Genomic DNA, 25775 nt, shown 5'->3' with positions numbered 1-25775 from the left:
CCCAAGGTTCTCTCACAAGAGACATATTTATATAAAGAGAGAAATGTGACACAATGTGAAACAGCTTTTTGTTCCTATGAGGAACTTGATATTACTGTATGTATAGTGTGTGACACAGATGTAATATCTAGAAACAGATCAAACCATTCAGTTTACTGTCACCTTATGTTAAACTTTGAACTAACCTTCAAGTTTCAGGTTCTCCTTCTCCATTCTCAGTAATAAAATCTGTTGGTGTATCGCTTTCCTCCATAACCTTTGGAGATCTTCAGCGCTCCGTTTCCCATCTGTACTGTCAGCAGGAGTGTCATCCTGGAGAAGGGATGCTAGAGGGTCCTCTTCCATGGTTGGAGGAAGAGGAGACAATGGCAGCAAATCATTCCCATCTAAATGATCTGAAACAATGGAGGAGAAACATTGCCACCATATCAAACCTTCCAAATCACAACATTTTCCATCTGACCGATGAAGGGTTCTTACGTTCTTACATTCTGTCACTGAACAGACTTCCTGTTTTCTATATAAACATGCTTGTACTTCTTGTTTTAGTGACAGAAGCTCTTTTTTAAGCTTTCTGGGTGTCATTTTGTCATCCAATCACATGTAGAAAAGAAACTCCAAAGCATGAAAGAGGACCTGTCAGCAGGTAAATACTTGTATTCCCTACTAAAACAACAATTCTGCACCATCTCTCCTTGTAGGTCAGTGTGGTTTTGTTTCTCTGTTATTCCTAGTAAGTATATGTGAATAAATTAATAACTAAGTGGTTACTAGTCAGGGGTGAGTTTAGGTATCCTTGCAAACCGACTGTGTATGGGTGTAGGGGCATACGCTCTTGATAGGAAATAGTAATTACCAGTAGTCAATTTATTCAGAAATTTCTAGGAGGAATAACAGAGGGAAAGAACAATGGACTGTTATAAGAAAAGATGTTGCAGAATTGTATAAATATGCAACAGATAAGGCCTCGAGGCACAGGACCACGTATTTTGGTCCAGATGCGGGAAGCCGTGTCAGAATAGGACCAAAATGCACCTGCCACAGCTTCCGACAGTCACGGCTACCCGCTTTAGAGTAGGCCCAAATGAATGGGCCTAGTCTGGAGGGTGCTGTCGCGAGGCAGACGCCGGGGCAGATTCAGCCACGGAATCCAACTAAAGAAAGGGCAGCTCGCTTCTTTTTTCTGTGAGTTGGAACATACCGCTCAGAGAAAAAAGGAAGCTAGCGGTCTACAAAGACCTCTATTGTGAGGGGGCGGATTCTGAGGTGGATTCGGCATCATAATCTGCCCCATCTTGCCCCGTGTGAACGAGCTCTAAGTCAGTAGTGCAGACACATCCTCTTTAGATACGGTTTTCATCAGAACATTTATCAAACATGACGTATCATTCATAAAAAAAATCCACAAAAACACGCTGCATATTGCTAGATGTCTGTCAAAATCATTCACTGAGGTATATCAAAAGAACATTCTACACTCACCGGCCACTTTATTAGGTACACCATGCTAGTAACGGGTTGGACCCCCTTTTGCCTTCAGAACTGCCTCAATTCTTCGTGGCATAGATTCAACAAGGTGCTGGAAGCATTCCTCAGAGATTTTGGTCCATATTGACATGATGGCATCACACAGTTGCCGCAGATTTGTCGGCTGCACATCCATGATGCGAATCTCCCGTTCCACCACATCCCAAAGATGCTCTATTGGATTGAGATCTGGTGACTGTGGAGGCCATTGGAGTACAGTGAACTCATTGTCATGTTCAAGAAACCAGTCTGAGATGATTCCAGCTTTATGACATGGCGCATTATCCTGCTGAAAGTAGCCATCAGATGTTGGGTACATTGTGGTCATAAAGGGATGGACATGGTCAGCAACAATACTCAGGTAGGCTTTGGTGTTGCAACGATGCTCAATTGGTACCAAGGGTCCCAAAGAGTGCCAAGAAAATATTCCCCACACAATGACACCACCACCACCAGCCTGAACCGTTGATACAAGGCAGGATGGATCCATGCTTTCATGTTGTTGACGCCAAATTCTGACCCCACCATCCGAATGTCGCAGCAGAAATCGAGACTCATCAGACCAGGCAACGTTTTTCCAATCTTCAATTGTCCAATTTCGATGAGCTTGTGCAAATTGTAGCCTCAGTTTCCTGTTCTTAGCTGAAAGGAGTGGCACCCGGTGTGGTCTTCTGCTGCTGTAGCCCATCTGCCTCAAAGTTCGACGTACTGTGCGTTCAGAGATGCTCTTCTGGCTACCTTGGTTGTAACGGGTGGCTATTTGAGTCACTGTTGCCTTTCTATCAGCTCGAACCAGTCTGGCCATTCTCCTCTGACCTCTGGCATCAACAACGCATTTCCGTCCACAGAACTGCCGCTCACTGGATGTTTTTTCTTTTTCGGACCATTCTCTGTAAACCCTAGAGATGGTTGTGCGTGAAAATCCCAGTAGATCAGCAGTTTCTGAAATACTCAGACCAGCCCTTCTGGCACCAACAACCATGCCACGTTCAAAGGCACTCAAATCACCTTTCTTCCCCATACTGATGCTCGGTTTGAACTGCAGGAGATTGTCTTGACCATGTCTACATGCCTAAATGAACTGAGTTGCCGCCATGTGATTGGCTGATTAGAAATTAAGTGTTAACGAGCAGTTGGACAGGTGTACCTAATAAAGTGGCCGGTGAGTGTATATTGCAGTTCTGTAACTAGAAAGGACTGCCAGATTAAAAAACAACAATATTTTTGTTATTGGATTCAAGATTAATTAATTGTTATATTCAAGTTATTAACATACTTTATATCCTGATCTAAAATCTGTCCATAAAAATTCATGTACGTATGTATATGAATGTACGTATAAACCTCTCTAGTACCCACAGCAGTACAAAGTAAGAATGTGCTGGTAACACAGGAAGAGATGTTATATAAATAAACATCCAATCATCCTCAAAACACATCACTTCACATACCTTTATGCTGCATATCTGAGGGAGAGTTGACCATTGGTGAAGCTACCCTGAGAAAAATCCGCTGACGCCACGAAATTCGGCGCGGTGTGAGTGGAGTGCCAGAAGCATTTAAGGAATCATTACTGCATGAAGATAATGTCCTCCTTCTTCCTTCACATTCACTAAAAGCAAACATTAGTTTTAATTAAAAAAAACGTCAGATATCAAACTGATCGCCTCAAAGTTGATTTGATATATCTAAATTAAGGATTCAGGAAATTATATATTAATAATACATTGGACATCAGCAGTTTTCAAGCATTTTGACCAGATATTTTTTGTACACCAAAAATGTCAGGCAAAGTCCGCACTTGTGTGTTTCATATTTTTATTATATATATATATATATATATATATATATATATATATATATATATATATATATATATATAGTATATATAGTATATATATATATAGTATATATATATATATATATATATATATATATATATATATATATATATATATAATATCTGTTAAACTGACTGTTATAGACAACCCACAGGTCCAAATTCTCTAACCCTGACAATGAAATATTCACACGACAGACACACTGGCCATCATGCCATTATATACTCCTGCAGTAACTGAATTATACATGAGGTCTCTTCAAACACTTATATCTTGGGCATTGTGAAGCACAGAAACTTCCTTCTGGAGTCACATGAAACAGAAAACACAGTCTGGAATTTTATTTGTGTAGTAGCCGCATATAAATATCCCATTCCCTACTGTGTGTTCAATCAGTGATGTCTCTGGAAATATGTAGACAGTACTGCAACCTTAGTGTCACATAAAAGAAATGTCCTCTTTAAAGGAATTTGCCAGTTTCTACTATTGATGGCCTAATATAAAGACAGGCCATCAATATTAGATCTGTGGGAGTCCAGTACCCAAAACCCCACAGATCAGCTGTACCAGCAAGACAGCATTGATCTTGGTATTGTTTATAATCTGGGAGAAGCACTGCTCACTCGCTGTACAAACTATAGCAGCAGCGCCGAAACCTGCTGGAACACCAAAGATGTAGTATTGTTGGCCTATCCTAAAGATAAGCCACAAATAGCAGAAACCAGAGAATATCATTTACATTACTAGGACTAAGGAAAATGTTTGTTTTGGTACCGTGTTAGCCAGTGGTTATAAAATATAAAAAACAAAAAAACTTTGCAAGTCTTCAGTAGGTGATACCTTTTTTAATGGCTAACTCATAATGATGACAGAATATAACGTTTCGAAGCTTCCTCTGAGCTTCTTCTTCAGATATATTTCGAACTATTAGACGCACCCAGGTTTTAGAGGAGGAAAATAGGGGAAAAAAATTTTGAAGCAAAAAATGGTTGTAGTTTTGCAACAGCTGCAAGGCCACATTGACAGGTGACCCTGCAGGTGTACGGGGACGTATAGAGTGTTTTTTTTTTGCGGGGCCAGAAGTACTTTTTAGTTATACTATTTTGGGGAATATCTATTGCTTAGATCACCTTGTATTGAAAAAAAAACCGGTGGTTTATGATATATGATTTTCTACTTTTATATATATATTCTAGGGACAGGAGGTGATTTAGAACTTTTATTTACTTCATATTTTTAAAGCTTTTTTTTTTTTTTTTTTTTTTTTTTTACTATTTTATTCCCCCCCGGGGGCTTGAACCTGCGGTCACTTGATTGCAAGTCCCATAGACGGCAATACAACTGTATTGCCGTCTATGGGACATTCTGTATATTAGTATTACGGCTGGTCATAGACCTAGCCGCAATACTAATATATAGCAGTGACAGGCCTGGGAGCCTTCATTAGGCTCCCAGCTGTCACCCGAACAGGTCGGCTCTTGCGATATCGCCGCGCAGGAGCCGGCCTGCAACTTCACAGGTACGGGGCCGGTGGGGACCGGCCCCGGGGGAGAAGGGGCCGCCGATACTGACCCGGCATCCGCTGTACTAGAGAGGCGGATGCCGGCGAGGGATAGACGCCATCACAGGTGCCGGGGCCTGAGACATCGCTGCGCTCCTCTGCCCTCATGCAGGGCAGAGGAGCGCAGCGATGTCTCAGGCCCCGGCATCTATCCCTTGCCGGCATGCATCCGCCTCTCTATTACAGCGGATGCCAGGCGGCCACATTCGGACTATCAGACGCACCCTTCTTTCCCCCCCAAATTTTGGGGAAAAAAAGTGCGTCTTATAGTCCGAAAAATACGGTAACTAAAAACATCTTCTAGAGGCTGCATATTTATAACTGGACACAGGGGTAGGATTACAGGAGGGAGGGGGGGAAGAGGCTTATTACTATATACTTATAAAAACAATCAATTGCCAGATCCCAGGTTCTTATCTTAATGGCTGTCTTAATGATTTGTATAAAAAGACATAAACCCACGTGAGATGTTCATTCCATTGTCCAACGTCTGGAATAGGGTCATGGCCTTGTACTCATAAATCAGTCGCTGTTTCCTTGATTTAAAGTTCCCTTTTAAGATCAAGATTTTCATGTCATTTATGACGTTATGATCTTCCTGGCAAAAATGATTTGGCACGGGAAGATCAGTTCTCTGTTGTTTGATTGTATGGCGATGTGAATTAATTCTCATTCTGAGTTTCTGTCCGGTCTCTCCAACATACAGATTTTCAGTGGAACATTTGGTTCAAATGATCAAATACACCACATTAGGTGTGTTACAGGTGAACACACCTGGGATTTTATATTCCCTGTTAGAGTTTGGTATCTCTATCCTGTCGGTGGTCAGTATGTGGAGGCAGGTCTTGCACCTCTTCTGTCCACATGGAAATGTTCCTTTGTTAGTTGGAGGTGACAGTGAGCTGCTAATAATCATATTCCTGAGGTTTGGTGGCTGTCTGTAGCACAGGAGAGGGGGGTCTGAAAATATGGATTTTAGACGGTTGTCTTTTTGCAGTAGTGGATGTAATTTGCGTGTGATTCCTCTCAGCGTCTCCAGGTGGGGGTTATATGTGACGACCAGGGGCACCCGATTGTTCTCCTGTTTGGTATTGTATTTTAATAACTCCGATCTTGGTATTCTGGTGATCTGGTATTCGGAAACCAATTGATCGCCCTACGTACCTAAGATGGGATAGTTTTCATCCTAAACACATAAAGAACTCCACTGTATACAGCCAGGCCATCAGATACCATCGCATATGTTCAAACCCTGCAGATAGAGACGAACACCTTGGGGGCCTCAAAAACACATTCTTGAGGCAGGGTTACCATCCAAGATCAGTTGATAACCAAATCACCAGGGCCACCAGAATACCAAGATCGGAGTTATTAAAATACAATACCAAACAGGAGAACAATCGGGTGCCCCTGGTTGTCACATATAACCCCCACCTGGAGACGCTGAGAGGAATCACACGCAAATTACATCCACTACTGCAAAAAGACAACCGTCTAAAATCCATATTTTCAGACCCCCCTCTCCTGTGTTACAGACAGCCACCAAACCTCAGGAATATGATTATTAGCAGCTCACTATCACCTCCAACTAACACAGGAACATTTCCATGTGGACAGAAGAGGTGCAAGACCTGCCTCCACATACTGACCACCGACAGGATAGAGATACCAAACTCTAACAGGGAATATAAAATCCCAGGTGTGTTCACCTGTAACACACCTAATGTGGTGTATTTGATCATTTGCACCAAATGTTCCACTGAAAATCTGTATGTTGGAGAGACCGGACAGAAACTCAGAATGAGAATTAATTCACATCGCCATACAATCAAACAACAGAGAACTGATCTTCCCGTGCCAAATCATTTTTGCCAGGAAGATCATAACATCATAAATGACATGAAAATCTTGATCTTAAAAGGGAACTTTAAATCAAGGAAACAGCGACTGATTTATGAGTACAAGGCCATGACCCTATTCCAGACGTTGGACAATGGAATGAACATCTCACGTGGGTTTATGTCTTTTTATACAAATCATTAAGACAGCCATTAAGATAAGAACCTGGGATCTGGCAATTGATTGTTTTTATAAGTATATAGTAATAAGCCTCTTCCCCCTCCCTCCTGTAATCCTACCCCTGTGTCCAGTTATAAATATGCAGCCTCTAGAAGATGTTTTTAAGTTATAACTGAAGAAGAAGCTCAGAGGAAGCTTTGAAACGTTATATTCTGTCATCATTATGAGTTAGCCATTAAAAAAGGTATCACCTACTGAAGACTTGCAAAGTTTTTTTGTTTTTTATATTTTATTACTAGAACTCTAATGGTTATTCCCATCTGAGCCTTCCATGGGTGAGATGGAAATAACCTTGTCTCGGCTAAGGTGGTCAGGAATTACATAGACAGCCACATGCAGCTATTCTACGCAGTTTCTATAACTCCCATCTATGTTAAACTTCGATTTACAGATACCTATATGGCAAATAGTAGCAAACAGCCGCATTTGGCGGTTTCTGTAACTTTTGACCTTGTGGTCAGAAGAAGAAGCCGTGTATGCCTATCTCAGCCATGTCTGGAATTCCCTGTTTCTCTGCAACAACTCAATTTCTCTGTACTTTGCTATCAATTCCATGATGCCTCAATACAGCACCACATGGGCTGCTAGAGACAGAACTATCTCTGCCTGCTAAGGAAACAGTGTAATTATCTTTTTTGCTCTATACTCCTAAATATTCTAAGATACCTTAGGTATACAGTCAGAGAGGATACACTGTCAGCTTCTTATAACTGGGTAATAGAAACTGTAGTAGATGTTTGCATTTCCCTAAGGAGAGTCTTTGGGAACAGTCCATGGATTCCAGTGTTACAAGTTCTGTTATGGCTTTTGCGGGAAAAAAGCAAGGCATATTATTTTAAACAAATCATGATGAGATCGCATCATAGAACTGAAGAGAAAATGCAGATAATTTTGTGATGAAAAGCAATACTGGCTAGTTATATAGTTATATATACTGGGGGGGGGGGGGGGGGAAGGAAGGAAGATAGAAAATGTTGCTTTAATATTAAGACAAATAGGCAATTTACAGCTTTCAAACTATATTTACGTCACGTCATGAAGAACTTTCTATAAAATATTGAAGAAGACATACGTAACCTTTACACTTGTCTGAACCAGTGGGAAATGTCATTAATGTCATATTCTGTTATGCTACTCACATTCCCTGTACCTCTGAACTATACAGTCTGTCCATTGCATAAAAGGAGGAAATGTCAACTTATATAAATTGTCTATTTATATAACTTCCATATTTATATAAATTCTATAAATTCCACTCTGACCATTACCACCGGGGCCTACCTCACATATATCAGATGTGATTAAGTTTAGTTATGTGGACCCACTTTCAAGTGTACAAATGACAGTACTTAGTCAGATCTCCTTCATTCTCTATCCCTTTTAATGGAAAATGTCCTCAGATAAAACTTTGTTTATCCTCCTTTCAGGGCATCTGCTCCTGCTCCTGTCTCAGGCTAAGTTCACATCTGCGCTGGAGTCTCTGTTGGAGACTCCGTCGCAAAAATCTCCAAAAATCTGCAGAGACAAAAGTCCTTCATAGAGGAAACAGTTTTGAAATGACAGATACCCAATGGACCCCATTAAAGTCAATGGGGTCTGACAGTGTCGCAGTCTGGTGCAGGTGTGAACAAAGTCTAATAAACATTCTGTCAACGTATATTATTTGGGTTCAGATACTTGGCACACTCTGAATAAGGTCTATTCATCACTGAAGGATTTACCTTACAGGTGACCTATACAGATGGGAATGAATGACCATTGGTTATGTGATTTGTTACAAAATTCTATTATGGTCAGATATGGAAAATGGATCTGTCAGTAAGTAAGCTATGATCACTGATTATCCTCACTCAGATGCTTATCCAAAATGTCCCTGCATTGAGTACTCCTACTTAATACAACGGCTGGCTACCTACTATATGCCTACAGAGTCAGCAAGTCAAAGGTGTCGGTAAAATGCTGATCTTGATTTTCTTAATTAGCCACAATATTAAAACTGATGCAACTCTGCACCTGTCCAGGATATTTTAAGCAGTAATGCTGTATTTAGACAACTGGTTATTTTATATCCTCCATGGTGTCTGGAAATCACGGAGGATACCAAAATAAGGATGCAGGTCTGAGTATGCTCAATTTGTCATCAGGAAATGACATGTGCTATCTGAGAAAACTGACCAGAATAGAACATATTCCATGTCTGTTTCTGAAAACCGAGAGTCCAAGTGAAAAAAAGTGTCATGTGTATGGCCTTATTCACTTCAATGGGTCCTTCTGCACATTCAGAGGCCTTGCAGAGTTCATAACTTGATGGGTCGTGGCTGTTGTGTTAGTGTGTTAGGACACTCAAATAATGTTATAAAAGTGTTGAGAGGTGCAAAATGAAATATCGAACTTCTACAATTATAAATATGAAGCAGATCCTTGATAAAATTCATATAAAAAGTGTGTAGGATCAGAACCTGGCAACTATAGTGAGACTGGGGCAATGCAGATGTACAGCTTGGCAATGCATGTCTGACATGCTTTCAGAAGTAAGGTCAGATCCAGAAATTCCATCACCAAAGCAGAGATAGATGACAGCTCCACAAAATCCTCACTGTCCTCTGCTTTTCACTATTGCTTTATTTTTGGTCAGATTAGATAGGACTTAGCCTTTTACAGTCATAACAAACTTTTGTAGTTTTAACCTAAGCAATTATTATTCAAGTGTACAGTGTGAGTGGGGAGGAAGACTCTTCTCACAGTGCTCATCCATAGACGAGTATTATCAGGAGGGGAGGGGGCGTTCCTCCCCGCTTACACTGTACAGCGCGATAGGCAATGCTGTTGAGAAGGATGTTCTTGACAGACTGTCAGGAACGCTCTTCTGACTGTAAAGAGCTACGGTACCGGGACTGAAAGCTGTTTACCCAGGGCACAGATCGGGAAAGCCGACAGTGCGCTGAATTCAGCACACTGTCGGCTTTCCAGCAGTATATAGAACTGCCTGTGCTCCAAACCATGAAAGGTCCTCTTTAATGGCACTCTCCTTAACGAGTTCTCTTAGTCCCTGAACCTTTCTCAACTACAGACAGGGTTACATTGTGGGGTCATTCAGAAATATTGTAGTATATGGTTGACACTCAGGAGCATTATAGTGTGTGAGAGCATTAATAGGGAATTTGTGACCCCTTCACTCAATATAATGCTCCTTGGTGCCTGCCATGCAGTGCAATTACCCACTGGTGTCCCAGACGCAGTATAATGTCCACCCAGTGGCCAGCACATTGTATAATGCTCCTTAGTGCCATCTACACAGTATAATTCTCCTTTTTGCCCCACAAAGTATTATACCATATGCCCTCACACAGTATAATGCCCCATTGGTGTGCAGTGTACCCCTCAAGAGATACAGGTTTTTGATTCATCTCCTGAAGGAACTCCGCACACCACCAAGGGAAGCCTTCTCAAGCTATGTAATTTCCCACAAACTATGGCAGAATTAAGTCTAAACAGCTATGGCAGATCGCTTACTGACTGCTAACTCTTTTTACAAGTTCACACAGTATCATAAAACAAGATAAACACCTGAATTCATTCACTGTGTACACTGGTGATTTAGAAACATGGGCAAAAGAGAATCTGGCCTTTTTTGCTCACAACAACCAATCACATTGCAGCTTTCATTTCATATACTGCTCTTGAAAAATTAAAGCTGTGCTGTGATTGGTTGCTGTGGGCAACAAAAGATAGTTTCTCTTCAAGCATATGTGTATAAATAACGTAAAAATGAGGTACACGAGAGTGCTAAATGAATGAGTAGTAATACACACATATATACACTTTACTATTAGAGGTTATTCACACAGTTTGATTTTAAACCACCATATCAAAAACTTGCATAGAAAAAAGCATGTGGCTTTGATACATTTTTTATTTTTGTGTAGTTGTCTGGGAGCTCATTACATCATAACTCACATTGATGCGCTGTGGACAGTCGGGGAATTTAGTTATTGAAACAGTAATGTTCCTTTAAGGATGTGAGCTCATTAATAACACTTATCACTTATCCACAGCACATGGTCTGACCCCTGGACCCCAGCAATCATGTATCAGATAGCTGATGATTCTAAGTTACTCATGGGACAACCCCTTTAATGGTTCCCATTTTTCTTTGTTGCCTAGTTGCCCACCACTACTGATGGACACTGGAGTCATTTGGATTTAAATTTGGAATATGGGACATGGATGGGATCTTTGTTCCTTGCGTTGTCTGAGGCAAGGCTGTAACTAAGGGTGTGTTTCCATTTTCAGTTTACTTAATTAAGTTTTTGAAGCCAAAGCTAGGTGTGAGAACCTATAAGGGACAAATGGTACTTTTGCTCTTATTTTTCAATCCACTGTTGGTTTTAGCTTCAAAAACAGGAAATCTGAACACACAACCAAAAGGGTGCGGCCAGCTGCCATTCTGATCCCAGCATAGCTGCACTCGGTGGTGGGGCTGACTATACGACTTCTAAACATTGAATAATTATGGACTATTTCTCATTACATTCTTCATAGAAACAGTAAAGAAACGCCTGTTGTGCTTCACATACATAAGTGAGAGCTCCAGTGGCCATATCGTGATGGGAACACCGTGTGACAAAACCCTAATGGATCACATTGATGGTATTTTTCTGTTTTGCATCTGTCTTCCCTCTCCTCTGAGACTACTGATTTGGTCACTCTCTCTTGCCTTTCCCTTGTTTCCTGTGAATAAGCAGTGTCTCCCAGAAACAGTGTACATTGCTTTCCTGGTGTATTCACTATCACTCAGATCTGTTGCATTCAAATAGTATACAGCACCATACATATGTGGTATGTGGTAGTCTCTTGTACTACGTCTTCTTGAATTCAGCGTATGAAGACAAAACTAGGAATGGATTATAAAGAGAGAAGGAATACAGGAGGGGTGCTAATTCTCTTTTTTTTCAACTCAATCCTGATTTTGCCTTTAAAACCTGAACATGGATATCAGCCTCATGAATAGCATAAGTCATATTCTCCTTGTACCAAAACTATTATTTTTAAAGATGCACACAACTATGTAATATCAGGGCGCTAGAGAATCCAAACTCCAAATCCATCTCCTTTATCCCTGTTTTAGTTAAATAGGGACATTGGATTGATGTAACTAACAAGTACAGTATATGCTTAAATATTCTAAAATTCCTAAGAAAGTCCATTAAATATCCAAAAATGTACACAATAGGAAACAAGTTATACAATATTAAAGGGGTTGGCCACTTTCAGACCATTATTGACAAACAAATGTACAATAAAAAGATATACAATTTTCCAATATACTTTCTGTATCAATTCCTCATGGTTTTCTAGATTTCGACTTGCTGTCATTCATTCTGTTACTTCTAGGAGATAAAACTCTGACCATGGTCATGTGATTTACGGTCCATGGTCATGTGATTTACGGTCCATGGTCATGTGACGAGCACACAGGTGTACAGCTGATTACCAGGCAGATGTCTGATTATTGTGCTGTGACTGTAACGAGCGGCACCTGTGTGCTCATCACATGACCATGGACTGTAAATCACATGACCATGGCTAGAGTTTTATCTCCTAGAAGTAACAGAATGAATGACAGTAAGCAGAGATCTAGAAAACCATGAGGAATTGATACAGAAAGTATATTGGAAAATTGTTTATCTTTTTATTGTACATTTGTTTGTCAATATTGGTCTGAAAGTGGCCAACCCCTTTAATTATACATAATATGTTTATGTTGAAGCCAGATTTGGATTCAGTATATTTCAACCAATTCTGACTACAACTTCATATTCCTGTATAACACTGTACACACAATTGTACTTTCATTTGTGTTTCCAAGAATAAGATGCCTGTTCTCATTTCCCAATAACTGTCAATATAGAAAAAACAAAAAAACAAACGCTATGTGGCTTTTAGCTATGGCCCACAATTTTATCCTCCTTATCACATATAAAACAAAACAAAAAAGATTTAACAACACACCAGAATTCTGCCACAAAACTGGTGTACATGTCGTGCTCTGAATATATTGTGAATTTAACAGTAGTCTAAGGCAGAATCGCAGTTTTTTTTGTTGCTGCAAATTTTGTTGCGGTTTTTTTTTTTTAGCCAAAGCCAATCATGGCTACAAAAGGAATGGAAAATACGTAGGAAGATATTATACTTTTCCTTCTGCTCAATCCACTCCTGCCTTTGTCTGAAAAAAAAAAAAGCCTTAGGCCTGAGTCGCATCTGTGTTTGGTATTCCGTTCGGGGAGTCCACTTGGGGTCCTCCCCGAATAGAATACCGAACACAATGACAATTGGTGAGCTTATGAAAGCACACGGATCCCATAGACTATAATGGGGTCCGTGTTTTCCACGCGGAACATGCGGAGAGAAAAGTACTTCATGAACTACTTTCCTCTCCGCATGATTCATGTGCACCCCGTGCGGAAAACACATGGACCCCACTATCATCTAGTCTAGCTTACCGCTTGTCGATGCGTTTGAACAGAATACAGATGTGAACCAGGCCTTAGACATTTTTATATCTCACTAGATAATTTTATAAAGAGTCTATAACCTAAGGGGTACTAAATGGAGTTGTAAAACATCATTATTTTGGTTCAAAATATTGCTCAAAAGTGAGCCAACTAGGTGTTTTTATTGAACATATTTAGCAGGATACATGTACTTCATCATAATGTGTGCACTGGTGTGGTAGAATTTCTGGTCTAGTTTTATACAGTCTAAGTTTACAATGTTATTAATAAATCTCCCCCACAGTTCTACAGCCAATGTCTCTGTCTATATTTGTCTTTCTCAAGTAGTCATTACATTTCTACAAACCTACAATAACAATACAAGGAAACCCATTTTGCCTGGTCAGTGTCTGACCTGTTCAGTACAAACTGTTTCAGGATTTAGAAGTACATTCTTCCCAATAGTTCTGAATCACACACCCACAAGTCGACTTTTGATGCTTGAAAACTTGTATAAGAACAAGTAAGTACAATGCAAACAGTACAAAACAGTGCCAAGAGACAATGATGTAACACTGAGAAACCAGCATACAAGACACAGATTGTTATTGATCCAGCCAGATATACATGTATAACATTTAATAAGAAACATTCCAATTACCAGGAGGAATTGTATCATGCAAAATTAGTCCAAGTTTTATTAGTACTGCTATACAGATAGACTTGTGATGGTGAAATGTTCATGGCACTTTGGAAGGCTGTGCACTGACTAGCTTGCATAGTGGCACAAAACATTCAGTAAGACAAACTGTGAGTGACTTTCAAAGACCCTTAGCAGTACAAATTCAGCTTCTATATGTAGCAGAGCTTAGTATGTCATGTAACGCAGCAGCATCTGTACATTGTTCAAGGGAGTATTTCTATCTTGGAGTCAAAGCATATGCCTAGAGAATGTATTCATTTTATGAGGAGTGGTCTACCACTGATCCCAAGGATAGGGGGCTGCAGAGCTGGTTCAGCAGTGTATCCCCTTCTCTACTTTCCTTGCACATTGGCCACCCACTGTGCAGGGAACTCCAGCACAACCTTATTCAAATGATACTAGTGTTGCAACTCCTTCTTTCTCGGGATTAATGATGGGCCTAGAAGTTGGACAGCTACAGTCTTAAAGTGAAAGTATATTCCAAAATATGCCATCATTTACATGATGGGAATAACCCTTAAACACATATAACACAGCTCTGCTTTACGTGTATGACATACTACATACTGCACAAAACTACTTGTATGTGCCACTCTTTACACAGCATTTTCACTTGCACAGCTGAACATTTTACCATATTAAGAGGCCGATTAAGGTAATTACTAGAAGATACAGAAGCGGTTTGCCCCTGCAGCAGCCCAAAAATGGGTTAATTCCCCAGGACAAAGGAGCTGCTGCAACCAGGCATACACAGTGTGCAGGTGGTGTATGGGAAGCAGCCTGCTGTGTCTCACCTCTTAAGTACATCATTTTCAGACTGTATTGGACGTCTCCCTGAACTCTGGTAAAAGTTTTTCAGGAAAGAAGGGGTAGAAAAGGATGAGGGGAGACTGGAGGATGAAGGTTCGGTCTCACAACGGATACGTCGGACAATGGGAACAGGGCTAAGTGTCAAAAAACAGTATCAGCAGGGCAACTATAAGTGGGTGAAAACTAGAAAAATGTAAAATGTAAAGAAAACATGCCATATAAAAGTCAGAATGAGGTATTTGCTATGGAGTAACTGTGTATGGTATTATGTGTTTCAGAATCCAGGATACAACTAATATGAGAAACACGGGGAAAGTTATTAATATTACTTAATAAGTAATGATGCACTGTAATAGAAGAAAACAGATATACAGTTACTCTACATTGCATAACATATGGATATGAAGTTCAATTTGTAAGCTGGAGCTCTCCATACTGACAACTTCAGTACAATGTCGATTACAGGAACTTCTTTTAATCCACATATATAGAGTGCAACCCGATATCTCATAGATTGTAAGCTCTTGCGAGCAGGGCCCTCAGTCCCATTGTGTGAATTAACTATTCCTCTGTAATGTTCCTTTTTGTCTGTACTTTAACCCTATATCTTAATCAGAGAAGACATAAGTTATAGTTGAAATGCAGGGAAAGAGGGCATAACTCTTGGAGGTATGAACAGAGGTATCAGTCACACCGAGACTAGCCCAAAAAACTCTACCAGACATGAGAAGACCAGTAGTATAAATTATGTGTGAAAGTTGGGGCGCTCTCTTACAGCTTTGGGCAATGATCTTCCTCTTGGACAACATTAACCGTGTGAACATGTTCCCTTAAGTGCGTGCTACAGTGGATAAACACCATATTATTTTAATACATAGTCATTTGTTGCTATCATGTAACCATATTGTATATTGCTGTCCTTCACTAAACAAACATATATTGTGAAGAAAACAGTTTGAAGGGTACATGGGCTACTTGTACAGAGAGGCGTAAATGCATAACCAAATATCACCCTAAAATAAATTCATGAAAGTTAATTCACATTACTATAAAACATGTAACTGACCTGCTCTGCCCCCCATCACAGGCTATGGAGTGCTGCCTCTGAAGGGGCGACTTGCTGTTTGGTGACTTTACATCAGGAAACGATATCCTTTTCTTGGCACTGGATGTAGGATGACTAAAAGTGTGTGCCCGTCTGCGAAACTGAGGTGAGTCTGGGTCTTCTTCAGGAAATGACTGCCATGATGATGAAACAGGCGAAGACGGTGGAGTGGCAGGTGGAGAATCTCCTGGTGAGCCGTCCTAAGGTAAAACAATTCTTTTTGAATACCGATATAAGACGTAATATCTTCCACAACCTTGCAGCCATAAATATAAATGACGCTAAGTACACATTAAATAAGACTTGGAAATCGTGGCATCAAAGTCAAAAATTCTTGCAGATCTAACTGCTGAGCAAACACGGGACTCTTATCGAAGGGCAAACGCTCCAGGCTTTGTAGTGAATAATAAAGCCCTTCTGGCTTTTTTTGCTAGTCTCATGCTAGTTTCCTGGACACAAGTTTCCTGTGCTGTCAGTATAATATCCTGGAAAACATTCTATTATTATGATGGAGGCTGGTAGTTCGGCTCTACAAGAAAAAGAGAGTCATGCTGCTATTGTGTCTATCACATGGGGCGATGGAGGCAAGAAAGGGCTGTTCTCTGTGAATCACTAGGTACATGAAAGAGGAAGTTAAGCGACGGTGGAGCACGGGCACTGGGGAGGAAAGAGTTACAGAAGTGCCACAAAGTTAGTTTTGTTATGCACATAACACTTATTCATTCGTGCTAGAATATAAAAAGCTAAGATGGTGACAACTACATCCTGTGATCACAAAAAAATACAGAAACTGAGCGTGGGCTATTATTACCACAATTCTCACCATAGCTGTATAAATATCTCATAAATAGGATCACGTACCTTGTCAGAAGCAAAGCTGTTGCAGCGATCAAAGCTATCCATACTGCCCAGTCTGCCTCTCATTCGATTTGCCCCCTGTGAGAAGACACCACCAGTTATTAGGATGTGTTACTAGTCTCTCCAATGGATAGATATGATTGTAGCTGTAGTCCGCCAACTATTAATAGATATCTAACGATAACATTATAAAACTGATGTACTACCACAATGTGTATAGAAGTCTGTCTATGGTCTTATGTTCTAGATAAGGTTAGCATGAAGTCAGCCCCTCCTCATCTAGTCTTTTTCAACTCAATTTCATTACACTTTTGCATCATAAATAATATCCTCTATAATATATCCATCAGTAAGACCAGCTAATTTTGCTGGGAATGTTTTAAAATGGGTCCTAGGGACACAGCACAAATGTAGGTGATTTTATTAAAAAAATAAATATAAATAATACATGTATCTATAGTGTTCCAGTATCCCTTCTTTATGTATAGAACGTTCCAGAAGCTGTATATACTGTATACAGGTCTGATGGTTTCAAGTTCAAACCTTACAACTTTGTATCAGACCTACCACAAAAAGCAATATTAACCAATACAGGGGAAGACAAAGCCAGTTCTGCCTTTCCCATAGTCGCCATTCAGAAGAACGGTCTTTCATGTAACGTAAGAACAGCGTGAGTCCATCAGAGCAGGAACCACTGCTGCAACACAAATCTCTGGTCTGGCTCATAAATGTCTATATGCTGTAATGGGGCATATGGATGCCTTTATAAAACACCTCCTTGAAGGGGTTATTTGAATTCTTATATTGATGACAAATCCTTAGGCTAAGGGTCTGACACCCTGGACCCCCAAAGATCACCTGTACCAAGACAGCACGGATCTCAGTAAAGTTTACATACTGATAGCCATGCGCTCACTCGCCATCCAAACTGAAGCGGTGGGTGTAGGTACTGCAGTGCTATCCCATTGAAGTCTATGGAAACGTGTTATAGTTATACAGTTTGTATGTAGATTGAGAAGCTTGGTTTTCGATATGAGCCATGCGGTGTCTTTACTTTTTATCTGCAGGATCTCAGGTGTCGGACCCACGCAAATCTAATATTAAAAAAACACTTTAAACGAAATATTATTTTATCTTATTTTATTAAAGAAATAGTTGTTTAAATGGCAATTACTTCTATGTCACCTACTCTATGATACTCATATCACAATAAGATCATGTTGTTAACAAAAACTCTGTGTAAAGCATGTAGAATTCCTAAAATAATCTGTGACAAAAATAATACGACATGTGACTCTGTTCCTTCACCCATACCCTTGAGAAGATGTTTTCCAGAGAGCTGGTCAAGGATTTCTTTGCTTTGTTCTTCAAAATATCTAGCGTGAACCGTCCACTAGGGGCAGTGTTCTCCGGGATTGAGCTGCTGGACATGCTCTGAAAACAAGTATGGAAAGGTATTATAGTCAAATATACTGTAAATTTGTAATAATTGAATATTTGTAATCTATTTTTGGAAGACAATTTAATTTAAAGTATCAACTATTAGTACCACTTATGCTAACTATGTAATTTCTTAACTGGAGTTTTGGATTTTGTGCTAAATAGTTATAGTAATAGCACACATTATATAGTATTAGACTGTACACACATATAATATTACATTGTGCATACATATTAGATTGTGCACACATAATGTAATATTAGACTATGCACCCATATTATAATATTAGACAGTGCACACATAATATAATATTGAGACTGTGCACAAATAAAATATTAGACTGTGCACACATATTATAATATTAGACTGTGTACACATAATATAATATTAAGACTGTGCACAAATATAATATTAGACTATGCACCCATATTATAATATTAGACTGTGCACACATAATATAATATTAGACTATGAAACCAAATTATAATATTAGACTGTGCACACATAATGTAATATTAGACTATGCACCCATATTATAATATTAGACTGTGCACACATAATGTAATATTAGACTATGCACAAATATTATAATATTAGACTGTGCACACATAGTGTAATATTAGACTATGCACCCATATTATAATATTAGACTGTGCATACATAATATAATATTAAGACTGTGCACAAATAAAATATTAGACTGTGCACACATAATGTAATATTAGACTATGCACCCATATTATAATATTAGACTGTGCACAAATAAAATATTAGACTGTGCATACATATTATAATTAGGGCTACACAATGATTCATTCATTTTGCCACAGTCCTACGTTTGTTGTAGAAATGTATAGGACTGAAAATACATTCAAAGCACCTGACTGGGGTTATATCTACAGCATGTGAATGGATTTCTGAAAGCTGTAATTAAGAAGAATGTGATAGTAACAAAAATCTGCCACGTGTGAATATATCCTTATACAGGTCACTAAACCCTAATGAACTTACTACAATGATGGAAATTTGCAGAACACATTTACTTTATTTAAATGGTCAACAAAATGCATAAACACATTTTTCTTTTAATTTGTGTGAACCACTGATAAACCTTGCAGGCCACAATAGCAGTATATGCTGCAGGCAAAACCCAGAAACTAATCTGATGTGATTTAATAATGAACATGTTTAAATCATTAAATGCTTCTTAAAATATTCACAAAACCAGGAGACAGAGCCGACCCTTCTTCTTCACGGATCATGTCCTGAACTCCGATTTAATGAAGTGTGATATCAGCCAAGCTGTGAAGCCATAGGCAAAATTTTAGCGCTACATTTCAAGGATGCATATCAGGAAAACGGTTTCCATACAAAGCCGCTGAATATAATCTGTCTCATCAAACAGCAGCCATCATTCCCAATAGACTGCATTTACACTAACAAATACAGTGGCCACATTTAATAGACTAAAATGCTGCAAGCGATGATGAGACGTTTTAGGGATAAAATTTGAGACTTTTCTTTTTCTGAAATCTAAATAGTGTGTGCGGTCTCCGGAAATGTAATTTAGGCCATATTTATAATGTGAAATAGGAAGAATGGGTGTTAAAGATACACTAAATGTATTAAGTGAACTATTCACTTTGTAATGTACATGGCCTCGCCTTAGGGCTAGTTCACACGTAAAAACCTTCTGGCTTATTTTGGTCCTGAAAAAAAATCCTAATTAGCAAGCAGTTTTTGACCTTGAGGCATTTTTTGGAGCTTTTTCTGGAGTAGTTTTTGGTAAAAACTGCTTCAGAAAACGCCAGGCGGTTTTCCCCTCCCCTAAAGTGAATGGACTGTAAAAAAAACGCTAGGTGTTTTCATTCGCTGTTTTTTTGCAAAAAAAAAAAAGCTAGGTGTTTTTCGCCTCCCATTCACTTCGGGCTAGTTCACATGTAAAAACATCCTGGCTTATTTTGGTCCTGAAAAAAATCACTTCCTAATTAGTAAGCGGTTTTTTTTGACCATGAGGCGTTTTTTGGAGCATTTTCTGGAGCAGTTTTTGGTAAAAACTGCTTCAGAAAACGCCAGGCGGTTTTCCCCTCCCCTAAAGTGAATGGACTGTAAAAAAAAAACGAAAAAAAAACAAAAACCGCTGGGCGTTTTTCTCCTCCCATTCACTTCTATTCTTTCCTCAGGCGAAATTCACCTAAAGAAAGGTCATGTCACTTCTTTTTTCCCCTAGCAGAAAAAAAAAAAAAGATAGCAGTCTCCATACACCATCATTGTATGGAGGCAGATTTTGAGGCGAAATCTGCTGTCAAAATCTGCCTCATTGTCCCTGTGTGAACTAGCCCTTAGGATAGGTCATCAATAAGGGCTCCTTCACACGGGGCAAGAGGGGGTGGATTCTGACACCGAATCCGCCCCCTCACAATAGAGGACTATGTAGACTGCTAGTAGCTTCCTGTATTTTGAACTGTACCGGGAGCCATGCTATTCATAACAGCTGTTCTTTGGGAGTCCTGGGAGTTGGACCCTTGCAGGTCTAACACTGATGACCTATCCGAAGCATAAGCCATACATATTAAAAAGTGGATAACCCCTTTCAGAAAAGTGGTGCATTGTCAACCCCTTAAAAGAGTTTTTTAGTGATTAAAATATTAAATAGGTCATACCAATCACATAGTGTTGCTTCATTGTTTACACAGGTCTGTTCCCCAGTACACTAAATAAGTAGTGGCTGTACTGTATATTGCAGCTTTATCATATTCACCAATGAATCACCTCTGCAATACTCAGATAAGGCACTGTTAAGTGTCTGGTGTTCTGACATACCGAGCAATGTGAACAATGTACAGGTCACTATTAAGTATACACAGATCTGGTGTATGGGCCGTTGTAAACAATAAAGAGGCACAGCCTCCCTATACATTTAACAGTTGGGGGGCGCTGTTTTTTTTTTTTTTTTGTGAAATGCCAATCAATATGTGCGAACAGTAAATCCACTATAGTCGTGTGTAGGAGGCCTCATTTTGTGCCCAGGTTAGGACAAGATCATGTTATAAAGAGATGATTTCCTTTATAGCAAAGATAGAATTATTATTATAAAGTACAAGGGACTAAACCACCAATAACAATATCGCCCAATATGGCTTCCCTCTTGCACAAGGTTTGTTAGCTACCCATCTTGGCCTTCTAAATGGCAAACCTGCTTACTTAAAGTGATAGTATCATTTACCGTTTGCATTTCTCCAATATGAACATGGGTTTTCTGCTTGGTCTCACACAGCTGCCTCAGGTGAAGGATGACAAACTCATTCTCTTCCTGGTCGCTCGTTGCTTTCATTTTCTGTCAAAAGAAGAGACAGATTTATGGTAAAGCACCTTTATGGCATTCTATAGATTCCTTTACAGTGGGTATTTTACCTAGAGGGATCCTCCTGTTATACAGATCCACAGGGGAGATCTGCCTACACTAGTGTCATGTACCACTCTCATAGCCCTGCATAAGAAACATGTTCCTGCAGTTCTGGGGTATATCTTTAATATAAATGGAGCTAGAACTTTATTGAAGGTCTTATCACCTGTATAGAATGTCTTATTGTATCTATAGGGTTTCACATATTGTATCAATCCTCTAAAATTCAAGGATTGGTAGATATCAATGTATAGTCCAGTCCTTCTTTCCTCATTCTAGAGAAGATGTAGTATATTTTTCTATGTTATACAAGATGCTATTAGGGGGATATTGTCACTCCTTGGGGAGAGACCACCATATAGGTGTGTGGAGACTTATTAAGCCTTTAGCACTTCACTTTGCAAGGGACCATGGGAAGAATATGCAAATCTGTCTTCCATGATGTTTAAGCCTCTCGCCTCTACCAGGTTAGTCTTCTCTACACCGGGCTGACGAGATGCAATAACATCGAAACGGCTGTCCTCAGTTGAGAGACTATACCTGGTAATAATCCCAGAATCATTGCAAAACAAAGCCCTCTTGGAAGGTCGAGCATGATGTTAAAGTGAGCAGCCTTTATTGGGCTATATCACTGAGATTCTGTCTTCCTAATTACATCAGGGAAGACAGGCTTGCACATTCCAGTGAGCGCCCTCTAATGGTTTGCAACACTGAGGCACCTGACTTCCTAATTACATCATGGAAGACATACAAGATGCTGTCATACATCAGCTAATAATGGATGTATAAAAGAAGGCTGAGTAACATCCATGCAGTTAGGATTATCATAGAAACATTTATGTTAGGACGGGTTCACACCTGCGCCTGGTCTCCGCTTTCAGGTTTTCATCTTCTGCCCTAGAAACTGGACAGGGGATGGAAACCGTCAGTCAGTTTTCAAACCCATTCATTTGAGCCCTGAGCGTTTTGTGGTCTCTGCGGCAAAATCGTTTTTTGGTTTTTTTTAAACCGGATACAAAGTTGTTGGACATGCAGGACTTTGTGTCCGATTTTTTAAAAAAACCTGTTTCGCCACGGAGACCACAAAACACTCACGGGTGGACACTGACGGCCTGGTTTCCAGCTCCTGTCAGCAGAAGATTGAAACCCACAAAGCGGAGACTGGATGATTTATAATGCATATGAATGCAGAGAATATATTGCATTATCTATTGAATTAATACTTTTTAATATAGTATTTCTATAAATATGTCGATGAGAACTAATACGTCATAAGTAGAAATACTGTATGGGCTGCCGTGTTTTCTGTACCTTGATGATTTATACAATACTTTCTAATATAATGCCATTGTATATTTTCAGCTTTTAGGAAGTGAGTGAGTAAAACAAAAGATAACCTGGACTTTTTCAAAAATATCTGCTTGTTCATTGTCGGAGAGTAAGGACAATTGTCGCTGTATTACCAGCTTGGCTCTTGGTGGGTACAGCCCTAGGAAAGAAAAACAAAGCTCTCAGCAAAAGTGAACTGTCAGGATGAGAAATCTAGAAGAAAAGTGAATTGATTAAAAGCATATCCCTAATATGTACTATGACTGTCCAGTTTTCCATGAACAAATGGACTTTCCTCAATGCTCCACGCCCTCTTGATAGACCTCAAGCAAAAACTTTGTGTAAAACCATTTGGATTTCCAAGACAATTTTTCTATTCCCTGAGCTGAATAATATCCACCATATATTGGTAACATTTATTCTTGAATTACGGTAAATTCTCTGTCAAACAACTAGATAACTAGAAGTAAAGACCATGATAATGCTATATAAAATTAACCTCTACATGTCTGAGTTCTTTCAGTCCATTTATAGTAGCACACTGGAAAAATTTTTGTACCACTCCCCCTCTTCTCTCCTGTAGTAAAGAAAATGGGCAAACAGTAGTGAAGGGATTCTTCTTATATAGCTCTTTCTTGCCTACTTTCCAGCTTCCGTTCCAGTGCCAGCCGTACCATATAACTACATTGTGATGGAATCCTACAGCCTCTTCACTGCGGACCAGATGTCCCTTTGTCTGTGCAGGTCCATTAGGTTTTCAATGTCAATCTCATAGACAAGCGTAAAGTAACTTCCGATCCACAGTGGAGCAGCTGTAGGATTCAGGCAGTCACAATGTGGGCAACCCAAATTTAAGTGGGGGTGGGAGAAATAGCTGTCATACAAATGAGTGTTCAGCCATTAGTTATATGATGTATATGGCCACCTTAAGACTTTGTCATTGTAAGAATTATTGTTTAAGTAGCATTCCTGTTGTCTTTCCACTCTTCAGTTCCGTGCCATGTAAATTCATACCTTCAATGCGCTCACAGAGTTTGTGTAGGGCATGCATAGGACAGGCTTCACACAGCTTGATCTGTGTCTTGGCATTTTGGAGAGCGGCAGCAGTGCTAAATGCTTGTTTTAAGGTCAGCATGACTTCATCCACCTAAAAAGAACAAAAAAACACATAAAAAAAAAATCTATTTGCAAAATGTTTTACCAAAGTACAGATTTGAAGGATCTCCTTAATTGTTCCAAAATTGCCTTGTCATATTCATAAGATATATACTGCTTCCTTATATGATAACTCGTGTTTCATAACATTCATATCACAAGTGTTGTGTAATATAACAACATAGACCTAGAATAGGTCATCAAGTCTCCCTCCCAAGCGCTCATCATTATTCTCATTGAAGACAGTTCTTTCCATTTGGTTACTGCTAGGAAATTCCTACATAGAGTACACACAGTTTTATAAAGTCTCTTGCTGATGGGTTGATCCAGACTCGTAAGACTATATATTGTGGGGAAGGTAGCTCGGTAGCAGCAATGGTGCGGACCCAATCAGTCAGAGACAGGGATACAAAATTTGGTGCAAACAGGTTTATTTGGAAAAAAAACCCGGCAAAATAAATAAACAAACCTCCACGTCAGGTACAAAAATAAGCAGAATAAAATACAGCCTTAACTTCAGGCAAAAAAGGAAAACAAAACTCCTGCTCGTCCGAGCTCTAACGAATACAGAATAGGCTAACTATATGTGTGGCTTACTTCCGGCCACACGATCAAACAAAGCACAAGTCCCAGTTTGTTCTCAGCCAAAACTCAGCTCTCCAGGACAAACTCAGGCAACTCCTCCCACTCCCAGGATCTGCCCTGAAATGCAGGCTCTGCAGCCTTTTATGGCCAAGTAAGGAGCCTTAGGACCCACACCTGGGGCTGATTCCTATTCCAGACCCCCACTGGACCACACATATGTCAGGAACCTGGGTGAGATATACCATGACTGCCTGTTACCGCCTCATAATATATAGAAATTTAATATTGAAGATATAAAATATTATGGCTAGACATGACACCTACTTTAACACTAGGTGTTTTGATTCCCATGCATATTTAGATTGCCACAAACAGCACCAAGTTTGTTACCCACCAGAGCTTCTGTGGCACACTGGAAGACGTAGCAAACATACTGGTTTATACCAGGCTCCACGCTTTCACGGCAGACGAAACCAAAGTGATCAATATGTTTAATACCCTGAAAAAAAAAAAAAGGAAAGATGAGTAAATGACCAATGAGTGAATGTACCAATGTAAACTATGTCCTGAACCATACATAGAAGCCAAGAAGATCTCCCCAGCATTTCCACCAAAGTGAATGGAATGGTGGAACTAAGCGCCATTCACATAGGGAACTTGAAAACCTTGTTCTTGTTACCAGTAGGGTCCCTAAAGATGAGACCCTTACCCCCTATCCACAGTGTTGTTAGTTGAAAAAAAACCTTTACGATCAAGGCAGAGTATCTAAAGCAATGAATCTATAATGTTACTAAGTTATATGCTCAATTGTAGATAAACCCATTAAAATAGGCCATATATCAAACATTACGCTTAAAATCAACCAGCAGCTGGTAATGTGC

General features: G+C 39.6%; 1 protein-coding gene across 2 annotated transcripts in view; it reads right to left on the bottom strand.

The window, feature by feature from the left end:
- Window positions 1-25775, bottom strand: part of TBC1D4 (TBC1 domain family member 4) — a 127905-nt gene that overhangs the window by 13406 nt on the left and 88724 nt on the right. Inside the window, exons 4-13 of one of the 2 annotated variants that reach the window (XM_075265409.1) lie at window positions 25289-25393; window positions 24169-24301; window positions 23223-23314; window positions 21646-21756; window positions 18293-18412; window positions 16982-17056; window positions 16082-16320; window positions 15000-15149; window positions 2979-3139; window positions 186-395 (exon numbers count right to left, since the gene is read on the bottom strand). In XM_075265409.1, the coding sequence (XP_075121510.1) occupies window positions 186-395; window positions 2979-3139; window positions 15000-15149; window positions 16082-16320; window positions 16982-17056; window positions 18293-18412; window positions 21646-21756; window positions 23223-23314; window positions 24169-24301; window positions 25289-25393 (1396 nt within the window). The remainder of the gene's footprint in view (window positions 1-185; window positions 396-2978; window positions 3140-14999; window positions 15150-16081; window positions 16321-16981; window positions 17057-18292; window positions 18413-21645; window positions 21757-23222; window positions 23315-24168; window positions 24302-25288; window positions 25394-25775) is intronic. The other variant, XM_075265410.1, reaches the window with a different exon arrangement.

The sequence above is a fragment of the Leptodactylus fuscus genome, chromosome 2 (assembly GCF_031893055.1).
Source record: "Leptodactylus fuscus isolate aLepFus1 chromosome 2, aLepFus1.hap2, whole genome shotgun sequence".
NCBI classification, from domain to species: domain Eukaryota; kingdom Metazoa; phylum Chordata; class Amphibia; order Anura; family Leptodactylidae; genus Leptodactylus; species Leptodactylus fuscus.
This window is presented reverse-complemented; position numbering and strand designations above follow the sequence as displayed.